At 39.8% G+C, this 13,254-nt stretch overlaps 1 protein-coding gene across 1 annotated transcript; it reads left to right on the top strand.

The window, feature by feature from the left end:
- Positions 1–8,098: 8,098 nt before the first annotated feature.
- Positions 8,099–12,583, top strand: LOC133764829 (mammaglobin-A-like). The gene is made up of 3 exons (XM_062198487.1): positions 8,099–8,153; positions 9,507–9,694; positions 12,545–12,583. Exons 1-3 carry the CDS (start codon positions 8,099–8,101, stop codon positions 12,581–12,583), a joined length of 282 nt encoding a protein of 93 aa, XP_062054471.1.
- The last annotated feature ends 671 nt before the right edge of the window (positions 12,584–13,254 follow it).

The following is a 13,254-nucleotide window of genomic DNA, read 5'->3' as shown; positions in this document are numbered from 1 at the left end:
GGTTGCCAAAGTTACCAAGGGTGGAGTATTGAAGTCCCCCAGTACTATTGTTTTGTTTCCTGAGAGTACTCACGTCTCAGGCACTCTGTGAGTTCTCTCACAGACCCTAAGTTTTTTTTTTTTCACAGTCTGAGTTCATTAGCTCCACACATTCACTACGTCTTAACCTCCTCTTATTTCTCCCCACCAGAGTCAGGTTTTTCTGCTTGGCTGATGGCAGGCACAGCTTTTATGTATGTCCAAAATGGTGCCTGCTCTTTGTCTTGCTTGCCTTTGTAAGGTGAGTGGAGAGAGAGACTCGTGTCTGTACCGGTCCCTTTTATTTTTTTTCTCTCCTCTAGTTAGCCTGGTGAAGTTTCCCCCATGGGGCTTCAAGCCTCATTCCCTCTAGGCTCTTCCCGCCACTTCCCCACCAGTGTCTTGGGCTACTGAAGTTTTGCCTCACCTCCCTTTCCAGCACTGGTGCATAGAAGTGGTGGCTGGGGTCTCAAGCCGTGGGCACCTTTGCCCTCCACGTAGGTCCAGTCCCACTAGTTCCAGAAGAGTTTCCTCTGCAGTTTTTTTTTTCCCGAACTCTTTCCTGAAACTACAATATCTCCACTTTTATTAAACTGTCTTTTCCCGGACTATCAGATATAGTCTTGGGCGTTTTTGCTTTTATTGCCTATATTTTTTTGGTTCTCATCCTAAACGTTATTTCCTATACCAATCTCTTATAGTGTCTCACTTATGTTTTTTTTTTTTTTTTGGACAGGCAGAGTTAGACAGTGAGAGAGAGAGAGAGAGAGAGAGAAAGGTCTTCCTTCCTCTGGTTCACCCCCCAAATGGCTGCTACAGCTGGCGTGCTGTGCTGATCCAAAGCCAGGAGCCAGGTGCTTCTTCCTGGTCTCCCATGGGGTGCAGGGCCCAAGCACTTGGGCCATCCTCCACTGCCTTCCTGGGCCACAGCAGAGAGCTGGACTGGAAGAGGGGCAACCGGGACAGAATCCAGCGCCCTGACTGAGACTAGAACCCGGGGTTCTGGCGCCGCAGGTAGAGGATTATCCAAGTGAGCTGCGGCGCCAGCCTCACTTATGTTTTCATCTATTAACTTGAGATTCAGGTCTTATATTAGATCCTTGATCTATTCTGACTTGATTTTTGTATAGAGTAGGTGTAAGATGGATATCTCCCCCTAACCCCAAACCTCTGCCCATGGAAATACAATTTTCCAAACATCATTTATTGAAAAGAATGCCCTTTATTCAGGGACTGTTTTAGTACTTTTGTCAAAGAAATGTTAGCTGTAGATGCATGGGTTTACTTTTGTGGTTTTTATCCCGTTCCATTGGTCTGTGTGCTTGTTTTTGTGAGCAGCTATCTCACTTCTGGGAATATAGCAAAAGGAAATGAAGTCAGTTTATGTAAAACATACCTGTACTACCATGTTTACTTGGCCCAATTCACAATTGCAAAGATATGGAATCAATTCAGATGTTCATCAACTTATGAATGGATAAGTAAAATATGAGATATATATATATATGTATATGTATGTAATGAAATAATACTCTGGTATAAAAAGAATGAAATCCTGACATTTGCAAAATTTCGATGAAATTAGAGATCATTATGCTTAATTAAATAGGTCAGACACAGAAAAAAAATTCAGGGCCAGCCCTGTGCCATAGAGGGTAAATCCACCATCTGCAATGCTGGCATCCCAAATGGGTGCCTGTTTGAGTCCCAGATGCTCCACTTCAGATCTAGCTTTCTGCTGTGTCCTTGGAAAGCAGTAACAGATGGCCCAAGTCCTTGGGCCCATGCACTCACATAGGAGACCTGGAATAATCTCCTGGCTACTGGCTCCTGGCTTCAGATCAGCTCAGCTCCGGCCCTTGTGGCCATCTGGGGAGTGAACCAGCAATGGAAGACTTTTCTCTCTCTCTCTGCCTTTCTGTAACTCTGCCTTTCAAACAAATAAATAAAAAAGAAAAATTCAATATGCTTTTTCTCAAATGTGGAAGTTAACATATATAGAGATAGCATAAAATGTGTGAATGTCATTTTATCTAGTACATCTTATAATATATAGTTATAAATGTTATTTTTACCGAATTAACCATCTACATAATAGTATAATCTTCTTTCTCACTTTATGATCCTTGTCATGAATTCTACATTTTGTCATATTAGTACTATTAAATATTAATATTTAAGAGCAATATGTATGTATATAATATTTACATATGAATTGAATAGAAAATGTTAAAAATTGTTAAATGCAAAATAAATAAATATTAAAAATATAATTCAAGGAGGAACACACTATTTAGGAGGGGGAGCTTAGCAAAGAGGGTAATAAGTGACTTACATCATGAAGAATTTATTGGATGGGGATTATGGAAGGAGGATGTAAGGCTTTCAAAGTGTCTGGAGAAACCTGGGCAAAGGCCTGGATGTGAGCCCATCAAGTCAATGATAAAGAGGCCCATACTCCTGCTAGAATCTTGGTATACCAAGGCCCTGTTCTCAGTTCACTGAGTGTGAGGTTAGTGCTAGCATAACTCATTATTTATCACAAAGGCGCATACTTTAGATATTTCCCTAGTACAGGTTTTCTCAACATTGCCCTACTGACATTGGAGGCCGACCTGTAAAGGTGGGGGCATTTAGCAGCACCCATGGCTTCTTCACATTTAACTCCAATAGCATACCCACTATCATTCAGTTATGATAACCAAAAACATTTCTGGAGATTGAGAATGTCTATGGCATGTCTGAAAGTGTGGGGGATAAAACTGAGGGAGTTGAGAATTCCTGTTCAACAGCCAAAATACTTGTATAAATTTCCCCATATACCTCTTCTAATGCCTCTATAGACAGTTGCTCACAACTATGGGATGCTTATGGTTCACAGAAAAGTGTGGGCATTGAAGTGGGGGAATAATTTCTAACTCATTGGAGTAGTTATGGGTCCAGAAACTTAATGAACCAAATGAAATATCACTTTGTATAGTGATCAAATATTTAATCACACTTATCTGGCAAGTTGTGTAAAGTTCAAGGCTTTGGTGAGGAAGCCAAGTTGAGTCAGCCAAGGTCTGGCACCTGACCCTGGTCCTGCTTCCAAATCTAGCTCCTGAATCAGGATTAGATCATGTCATGGTAAAATATCCTTTTCTTGCTCCTTTCTTGACCTCTAAATCTTTATTCAGGAAAATTCAAAGCTATTGTAATGCCCACGATGCTACACATATATCTAGTTTTAGTCTGGGGTTTGATATCTGTTATTAGTGAAAATTTAAATTTAAATGAGCTCATCTTTCATAATAGACTTGGTAATGCATTATAATAAGTGAATCATTTGTGAGATATCAAATTGTGTTCCTGAAAATCTGTTATACACTTCTTTATTAAACACTTTGTTTTTGACCTTATATAAAGATAGGAAGCATACAGTTGTGTCCTCAAAGAACAGGGTTTAAGGGGTATATATCAGGAGAGAGCTGCATATGTATGTATATGTGGTCATGGGAATTAGAACATCTTGGGAAATGCAGAGATTAAGAAAGGGGGACAAGCTATAGATTGACTTTATTGTGGAATCCGGGATGAATAAGATGTTTCTTTTTTTTTGAACTTTTATTTAATGAATATAAATTTCCAAAGTACAGCTTATGGATTACAATGGCTCCCCCCCCTCAAACTTCCCTCCCACCTGCAACCCTCCCCTTTCCCGCTCCCTCTCCCCTTCCATTCACATCAAGATTCATTTTCAATTCTCTTTATATACAGAAGATCAGTTTAGTATATATTAAGTAAAGATTTCAACAGTTTGCACCCACATAGAAACACAAAGTGAAAAATACTGTTGGAGTACTAGTTATAGCATTAAATCACAATGTACGACACATTAAGGACAGAGATCCTACATGATAGTTTTTAAAAATTATTTTTTTATGCAATTTCCAATTTAAAACCAAGTTTTTTTCATTTCCAATTATCTTTATATACAGAAGATCGATTCAGTATATACTAAGTAAGGATTTCATCAGTTTGCACCCACAGAGAAACACAAAGTGTAAAAATACAGAGGGATTCAGGCAGATTGTAGAGGAGGAGAGTCCATAGAAGCAAAGGCCTCAAGAAGAAAACTGTGAGGCTTGTAAAAAAGCCAAGCTATTGTTCATGTAGCTCAGTAGAAGGAGTGAAGGCCACAAGAATGAAGCTGAGCTGTAATATGAGGTCCCTTAGAATACCTTGGAATAAACTTAACCAAGGACGTTAAAGATCTCTACGATGAAAATTACAAAACCTTAAAGAAAGAAATAGAAGAGGATACCAAAAAATGGAGAAATCTTCTATGCTCATGGATTGGAAGAATCAATATCATCAAAATGTCTACTCTCCCAAAAGCAATTTATACATTCAATGCAATACCAATCAAGATACCAAAGACCTTCTTCTCAGATCTGGAAAAAATGATGCTAAAATTCATATGGAGGCACAGGAGACCTCGAATAGCCAAAGCAATCTTGTACAACAAAAACAAAGCCGGAGGCATCACAATACCAGATTTCAGGACATACTACAGGGCAGTTGTTATCAAAACAGCATGATACTGGTACAGAAACAGGTGGATAGACCAATGGAACAGAATAGAAACACCAGAAATCAATCCAAACATCTACAGCCAACTTATATTTGATCAAAGATCCAAAACCTATCCCTGGAATAAGGATAGTCTATTCAATAAATGGTGCTGGGAAAATTGGATTTCCACGTGCAGAAGCATGAATCAAGACCCCTACCTTTCACCTTACACAAAAATTCACTCAACATGGATTAAAGACTTAAATCTACGACCCGAGTGTAGAATCAATTTTATAAAATGAGGAGGAAAAAGAAATATGAGTTATCCTGTCCCTAAATATGTACAGTGATGAAGACATTCACCTGTAACATATGATAAATAAACACTTGAACACCATCTAAACATGAGAATAACTCTTTTTGTAGGTTTTTGTGCAGATGCATGAATCACTGAGAAAAGTGGCTCTTGAATAATGATGCTGCTACTTCATGCCACACATGGCAAGGCCTTTCAAATGCCAAAAAACATTTATCTGACTGTACATCAGGTCTTCCATGAGCTGACGGCCTGTTCAAATGAACTCTTACTATGTATTTAATTTCCCCCTAAGATATAAGCTCAGCTCATCTATGGTAGTATTTGTGATTTACAGTTGCTCAAATATTTTGTCCTAGCAGGTGACCAGTAAATACTTGTGACAAAAGTGTGAAAACATTGGGGGACAGCAGACTACTCCAGTTTCAGAGCTTCATTTGTGGACAAAAGACAGTCATACTCTCTGGAGGCAAAAATATTAGACCAGCAGTATTAATATTCCAGGCTTTCTGGCTCTCCTTATTCTTTATGTAAATGCTGATTTGTCTTTTCTGGGCCAAGTTACTGTTATTTGATTCCCCCCAGCGAATGGTCACCATTAGATGTCCTGAAAAAACGTGGCAGTTAAAGAAAACATAGCTTCTGTTTTTTAAGATTCATTTATTTATTTGAAAGTCAGAATTACTAAGAGGGAAGGAGGGAGTTGGAAGGGAGGGAGTGAGGGTGAGGGAGAGAAGGGAGGAGCAGATCACAGAAGAGAAGAAAATCTTCCATTTACGGATTCATTTCCTAAATGGCCACAATGGCTAGGGCTGGGCCAGGCCAAATCCAGGAGTCAGGAGCTTCATCCAGTTCTCCATGTGGGTGCAGGGGCCCAAGTACTTGGGCCATCACCTACTGCTTTCCCAGGCACATTAGCAGGAAGCTGGGCTGGAAGTAGAGCAGCTGGGTCTCTCTTGGCATGCACTGCAGATGGTATCTTAACTTGCTGTACCACAGCACTGACCCCAAACATAGCTTTATTTTTTAAAAAGATTATTTATTTATTTATTTGACAGGTAGAATTACAGACAGTGAGAGAGAGAGAGATACAGAGACAAAGGTCTTCCTTCCATTGGTTCACTCCCCAAATAGCTGCAATGGACGGAGCTGTGCCAATCCGAAGCCAGGAGCCAGGTGCTTCTTTCTGGTCTCCCATGCGGGTGCAGGGGCCCAAGCACCTGGACCATCCTCCACTGCTATCCCAGGCCACAGCAGAGAGCTGGACTGGAAGAGGAATAATCGGGACTAGAACCCATATGGGATGCTGGTGCCACAGGCGGAGGATTAACCTAGTGCGCCATGGTGCTGGCCCCCATACATAGCTTCTTTAATGGAGGTATTTGCAGCTGATGTGGGATATTTTTTCACATGAATGAGGAGCACCTGGAGGTGCACCTGATCCAGAAGGTGTTGGGGCAGACACATAAGGACTGGGACACCAAGCAGAGCCCCATTATGACCAAGGCAAGAACATTGTCAAAGTTGTGCTTTGGAATGAATGGCACCAGTCATAGCTAAATTGCATGAACATACATACATAAGTACATGTCTTTCTATTCTATCCACTGAGTAAATAACTGTTCTTGGCAACTTATGCTTCAACTGAATAATAGAAAGAAAAAAAGTCACAATCAATCCAGAGAGCAAATAATGCATCCATGGATAATTAAGAACTGACTCATTTCTCTGACTCTGTGACTCATTTTGTTGTTTTTCTGGCTCTTGTTACCTTCCCATTGTTCCCAATTAAACTGTGTTGAGTTTGCTGCCATATATTGCTCTTCTGTCCTCCTTTTGACCCCAAGACACCCACTTTCCTTGCCTTCCTGAATATTTCAGAGTAAATCATGAAATTATAAATTACATTAAAATAAAAGTTGATATTTTTATTTGGGTGCAGAATGGATTGCAAAGTGGGAAAAGGTAGGTTCAGGCAGAGATTTAGCTGACTGAACCAGTGCTTTTCTGAGAAAGTATGATCTTGTTTTTTTTTTAAAGATTATTTTATTTATTTGAAAGGCAGAGTTAACAGAGAGGCAGAGGCAGAGAGAGGGAGAGATCTTCCATCTGCTGGTTCACTCCCCGGATGGCTGCAATGTCTAGAGCTGGGCCGATCTGAAGCTAGGAGCCAGGAATTTCTTCTGCATCTCCCACATGGGTGCAGGGGCCCAAGGACTTGGGCCATCTACTACTGCTTCCCCAGGCCATAGCAGAGAGCTGGAGCCGGGGCTTGAACTGGCACCCACATGGGATGCTGACACTGCAGGTGGCAGCTTCACCTGCTACACCACAGTGCCTGCCCCTGGGTTTTTATATGGCAATGAAAAATCAGGTACACATAGATATCTCAGCATACTTTGGAGATGATAAGCTAGACTGAGACAATACTGGCTTATTGGGGTGGTTGTAAATTTTGCAAGCCCAAAGTAATGTCCAGATCTGGGGCAAGGTGTCCACTCTAGAATTTATTGAGCCAAAGTTAATTTACAGGTTTATGAGTGAATTGGTAAAGGTAATTAAGTGAAATAATCCTTAAAACAGAGGAAAGTAAAGCAAAAACAAAACCTTAACCTTTACTGAGGTTTGCTGTTAGCAAGTTTTCCCCAAACTTAAGGCATTTTACTGCAAGTGTCTATGAGTGAGATAAGTCTGCCTCCCAGGGTAGGTGTGTGGTATTGCACATAGACCAACAAAAAACCAGCACAATGGACATAAAGGAAATTATGCTATTCACACCTTGAAGAAGAAAAAAGAAGAGGAACAAGAACCACAGATGGTGGTGGAGAAGACCACTATATAATAAATACAGCAAAGATGACAACACAACTTATAGTTTGTAATTTGCATTGTATTTTGAATACATTTGCCATGTGCCATTACTGAAGTCCCCATTGCTGTGTGCCATTACTGAAGTAACATAACAGCCTTATGTTCAAAAGTTTGTCTCCTTATTTTTTGTAAACAGATTGTCCTGGCTCTGGTTGGTCTACACTTGTTGGTTTTTGATACAATGCCAGGTTGATCCTGTGACTCATTTCCTCATTCCTTGGAGGGATTAAAGTGGCTAGCTGGGGTATAAATAGAGAAGTTGTGAGTAGTCAGTCCAAAGTGTCATCCTTCATCTCTGTCACGTACAAGCTCACAGCCAACAACAGTTACCTCAACATGAAGCTGATTGTGGTCCTCCTGCTGGCTGCCCTCCCTCTTTACTGCTATGCAGGTGAGTTCTGTGCGGGGAAGACTGCCTTGGGAATAGCGATTGTGACCAGGGCTCCTGAAGATGACTTCCATGCCTGTAATCTAAAGTACACGTCAGCTGCAGTTCAAAGGATTGCAATGTCATAGACGATAGGATCACCATTAATTCAAGACAAAGAGGTAGTTATCTCACAGGGTTTTTTTCTGCATTGGACCTGCATGTAGTTTCTCATTTCCATTCAGTGAGTCCCAACATGGTCACAACTACTGTGATCACTGGAGTGAGTCTCATGCTTGAATATTGGGATTACGCATTTCAGTGAGGTACAGGAAAGATATTCAGGATGGTCTTGTGACCTTGGAATCCAGATGGGTTTCCTGAAGGGATACATCGATGAGTCACCTTCAGTGTAGAAGGAAACAGGAAACCTCAGAGAGCAGAGCCTTCAGTGTGAGATAACAGTGGCTAAATCAACTTGGGTACCACATGACACACATTTGTGGTGCTGACGAGAGCCCTCTCCGAAGACTGTTTTGCTCCTATTCCCTTTGTGTTCAGGGAAATAGAACTCGGATCTGAGTTCTGACCTGGAGGGGAGCTCCCACTCTTTGCCGTCTCTTCCCAGCAATGAAGATGCAGTAGGAAGACAATGTCCAGGCAGCAGAATCTGGTCAGCACAGTAACATCACAGGTGTAGTGTAGTGAGCTCTGTGTAATTTACAAAGCTTGTTTAGATAGCCTACCTCATTGATTCCCAAAATTGGTACTGATTGCCCAAAATAGGACTCGTTCACCATCAACTAGTTTGAAAATTGCAGAGCCAAAAGTAAAAAAGAGCTCATGTGAATCCAAATCCTCATTTCTTTTCCCTCACCACAATGGTGGCCACATCAGATTCTTGCATGAACAAGTAGTTCTATTTTACATGCTGTGTCGATGCAGATAACAAGGTTAATGGAGTTAACAGACTATATTCTAGACTCAGTATATTTCTATGATATGGGAAATCCTACTTGACACTCTTAATAATTGTGAGGGGTGGTATGATGTTGTGCAAAGAAAGACCAAATGATGTTTAATATATTCTACCAAGTCAGGACATCTCATTGCTTGAACTTCCTAATTAGGCAAGTTTGCATGGAATATAACTTTCATGTTCTGGGAGAGGGGTGGGGAAGGGGTAGACACTGCTTGGTGTAAACAGACACCCACAACCCAAGTTTACTCTCCTAAAGTTGAGAATTCTAGACGTAACTATATTTTTTCTAAATCCATACCTTATGGGAGTTGTGAGAAGATGACTAACATCATAGGTACACCACCAATTGTATTAATATCTCTGGTAATGATCCATTTTCTCATGTTGTCTTCTAGGTTCTGGTTGCCCATTTGTGGAAAAGATGGTTGAAACAACACTTAATTCTAACGTGTCTACAGCTGAATACATAGATGTTCTCAAGCGTTATATCAACGATGAACGCACTGAACTGGCTGTAGTAGAATTCAAAGATTGTTTTCTCAGACAGTCCAAGGATATCCTGAAACATGTTATGGAGATGATGGTAATTTTGATTTCTTCTTATTTACTTTTTAAAATCACTCTCTGGGAATTAGCAGACTCCAAGTTTCTTACTAATGAAGGCAAAGCCACAGATATATATGCTTTAAAAATCATATAATTTAATTGTGTAGTGAGTCTAATGTCTTTCCTTAGGGAAGTCATTCAAGGTCTCAAGGTTGATTTGTCACTTTACTTTGAGAATACTAAGTGAATAATAAATGTAAAAGGCAAGAGAGAGAAAAGAAAGCTCATAAAATGGCTTACCTATCTCTCAGTTCTCCAGAACACACACACACACACACACCTGAGCAGGAACACTCACACACATGGATGCACACACACACCTGAGCAGGAGCACTCACACACATGGACACATACATACAAACACAGGCACATATTTTCTATCAAGAATACAAATTCCTGATCTTTTAAAAATTTTAAATTTTTTATAGAAGGTGAACAAATTTCATGTATTTCATATATATAGATTTAGGAGTATAATGATATTTCCTACCCTACCCTACCTTCTGCCCACTCTCTAACTTCCCTTCTCCTTCCTTTCTTATTCTTTTTAAAAATTTTTTATAACATATTTGCAGTTTATTTTGTAATCACAAGATTAATCCTCTACTAAGAAAAGAATTCAACAAATAATAATAAGAAGAAAATACTTTCCCTCAGCAATAGAGACAAGAGTTGTAAGCAATAGTCAATTCTCAATATGTCAATTTTGCTTATATATATGACATTTGTTTGCACTATATTAGTTATCACAGATCAAGGAAAACATATGATATTAGTATTCTTGAGATTGGCTTATTTCACTAATGATTTCTAGTTGCATATATTTTGTTGTGAAGGACAGGACTTCATTATTTTTATGGCTGAGTAGTATTCTATAGTGTATTTATACCAAATAAGGCATCAGTTGATGTGAATCTGGGTTGATCCCATATCATAGCTATTGTGAACTGAGCTGCAGTAAACATGGGGGGCACAGATCACTCTTTCATATACCGATCCCATTTCTTTTGGACAAATTCCCAGGAGTGGGATGACTGGCTCATATGATAGATCTATTATAAGATTTCTGAGGAATATTCATATTATTTTCTACAATGGTTATATTAGTTTGTATTCTCACCAACAGAGAATTAGGGTATGTTTTCCTTCACATCTTGATAGCATTTGTTGAGAAACTTCTTATTCTAGAAGCTGTCACTTATGTGAGTGATGAAGAAAGATCTTTAAGATCTTTCTTTAAGATCCCCTTAAAGAAACCTCAAATCTTGGGCAGATGTTGTGGCACAGCTGTTAAGCCTGTGCTTGAAATACCTGTATGCTACATCAGAATGTCTCAACTCCACTTCAGTTCCAGCTTCCTGCGATGTAGCAGGTGATGACTCAAGTACTTGGATTTCTGCCACCCAAATAGGAGACATGGATGGATTTCTGTGCTCCTAGGTTTGTCTTGGTCTGGCCTTGGCTATTGTAGGTATTTGGGGAGTGAACCAGAAGGTAGAATATCTCTATTGTTCTGTCTTTCAAATATAAATAAATATTAAAAGCACAAGTAGTTAAAATCATAATTCTTTATATAAAATTCAGAAAATAGCATTTACCTGGTATACTATGTACCTAATTTAAAGAATTTGGCATGTGCTTTTTTTAATAAAAGAATTATTTTATTTATTTGAATGACAGAGTTATAGAGAGAGGTAGAGCCAGAGAGAGAGAGAAAGAGAGAGAGAGAGAGAGAGAGGACTTTCATTCTGCTGGTTCACTCCCCAAGTGACTGCAATAGCCAGAGCTGAGCTCATCTGAAGCCAGGAGTAAGAAGCTTATTCTGGGTCTTCCACATGTGTGCAGGGACCCGAGGACTTGGGCCATCTTCCATTGCTTTTCTAGGCTATAGCAGATAGCTGGATTGGATGAGGAGCAGCCGGGACTCAAACCGGCATCCACATGCTGGTGCTGCAGGCTGGGGCTTTAACCCGCTGCACCACAGTGCTGGCCTCTGGCATGTACTTTTAAAATATCAAATTTGTTAGCACCCATGTTTGGAAATTTTGAAATCTTTCATTAAGCACCTAATTATGGGAATATAATGAGTGATGGGATTATTTAAAACAAAAATCTATAATGTAACAATGAGTATTTCTCTCCAATTGTAAGTACATGTCAGTTTCTTTAGCATTGATTTAACATCCCAATATTGTATTTAAGGCATTACATGGAAGAAAACTTAGAAATATACCAACATCGTAAAAATAAAATGATCAGCACCTGCTCTTGAGATTAAAGCATTGTTTTTAAATTTAAAGCCAAAGTAGATGATTCATTCATGGTGTCAAACTCCAATATGTTGTAGGGCACAAAGGTAATTGTGGAGACCTCAATTTGCTTTCAATGTTTCTGACTTCTAAGGCCATAGAGGAACTAAAAATCACCACATCCTTTTATTAGTGTTGAGAGTTTTAACAATCCTGTGTTGAAAGAAAAATATCAGACCCATTCAAAATGGCAGGTTTTCAGCAAGTGCTACCTCAGACTTACTGGATAAATTATTTCAAAGAACATGAGTTGGAGAAAGAAGTATTAAAGGGTCCTCTGTTGGGGGAAAGGATCTGGCAATAGCACCTCTTTGTACCTCTTTGGCATCAGTGAATGGGTTTGGAACAATAGAATATGTCAGTAAATAATCTGAATCTACTTGCAGCACTGTCTTGGATGCTATACATTTGTTGGAAAAATGCAGGGAAAAAGTAGTAAGAAAAGCTTTAATTGTCAATATTTGAATTTGCAAGAGAGAGTTGAAAATCTAAGTGACATCTCTGTTTTTGCTTTCCAGGAAACAATATATAATAGCAAACTGTGTTATTATTTTTAAGTTCCTACAAGACCTTTGGCTCAGAGGACTACAGACCACGGTCAGAAAATGTTGATGCTATAAATTGCGATGTTTCTTTCTAATTTTTCCTGCTTATCTACAAACTGCAAGACAATTGTTGAAACCTCAAATGCATTTTGATTTCAATAAACTGTAAAAAGCTAAAGGGTTTTTTTTTGTGATGGCATAAAAATGTAGGCTTTTGAGGGTCTCGGAGATCACACAACTGCGGACACATTCAGTTGCACACACCAACATTCACTGAGGAACTCAGAGTGCAGGATTGAACACTCTGAGAAGCACTTGATTCTTCACAGGGGGTAGTCAAGGTCGGGGTCCTCGTTGCAACACGGCTTCCCTCCCTGCTTGCCAGCATCTTATGCATCTCTGAGGTCCTTAGCCTTGGGATTCTTTTTTTTTAAAGATTTATTTATTTTACTTGAAAGAATTACACAGAGAGGTTAAGCACAGAGAGAGAGAGAGAGAGAGAGAGAGAGAGGTCTTCCATCCGATGGTTCACTTCCCAATTGGCCGCAATGGCCGGAGCTGCACTGATGCAAAGCCAGGAGCCAGGAGCTTCCTCCAGATCTCCCACATGGGTGCAAGGGCCCAAGGACATGGACCACCCTCTACTGCTTTTCCAGGCCATAGTAGAGAGTTGGAGAGGATGC

The sequence above is a fragment of the Lepus europaeus genome, chromosome 7 (genome assembly GCF_033115175.1).
Source record: "Lepus europaeus isolate LE1 chromosome 7, mLepTim1.pri, whole genome shotgun sequence".
Taxonomy (NCBI): Eukaryota; Metazoa; Chordata; class Mammalia; order Lagomorpha; family Leporidae; genus Lepus; species Lepus europaeus.
Note: the sequence above shows the minus strand (reverse complement) of the source record. Positions and strands in the feature narration are given on the sequence as shown.

Bases quoted from the DNA above. Each gene is read 5' to 3' on its own strand.
- LOC133764829 (XM_062198487.1), top strand. From the start codon at position 8,099: ATGAAGCTGATTGTGGTCCTCCTGCTGGCTGCCCTCCCTCTTTACTGC. The intron at 8,154-9,506 runs GTGAGTTCTGTG...GTTGTCTTCTAG, and splicing joins CCCTCTTTACTGCTATGCAG to GTTCTGGTTGCCCATTTGTG. The intron at 9,695-12,544 runs GTAATTTTGATT...TTTGCTTTCCAG, and splicing joins AACATGTTATGGAGATGATG to GAAACAATATATAATAGCAA.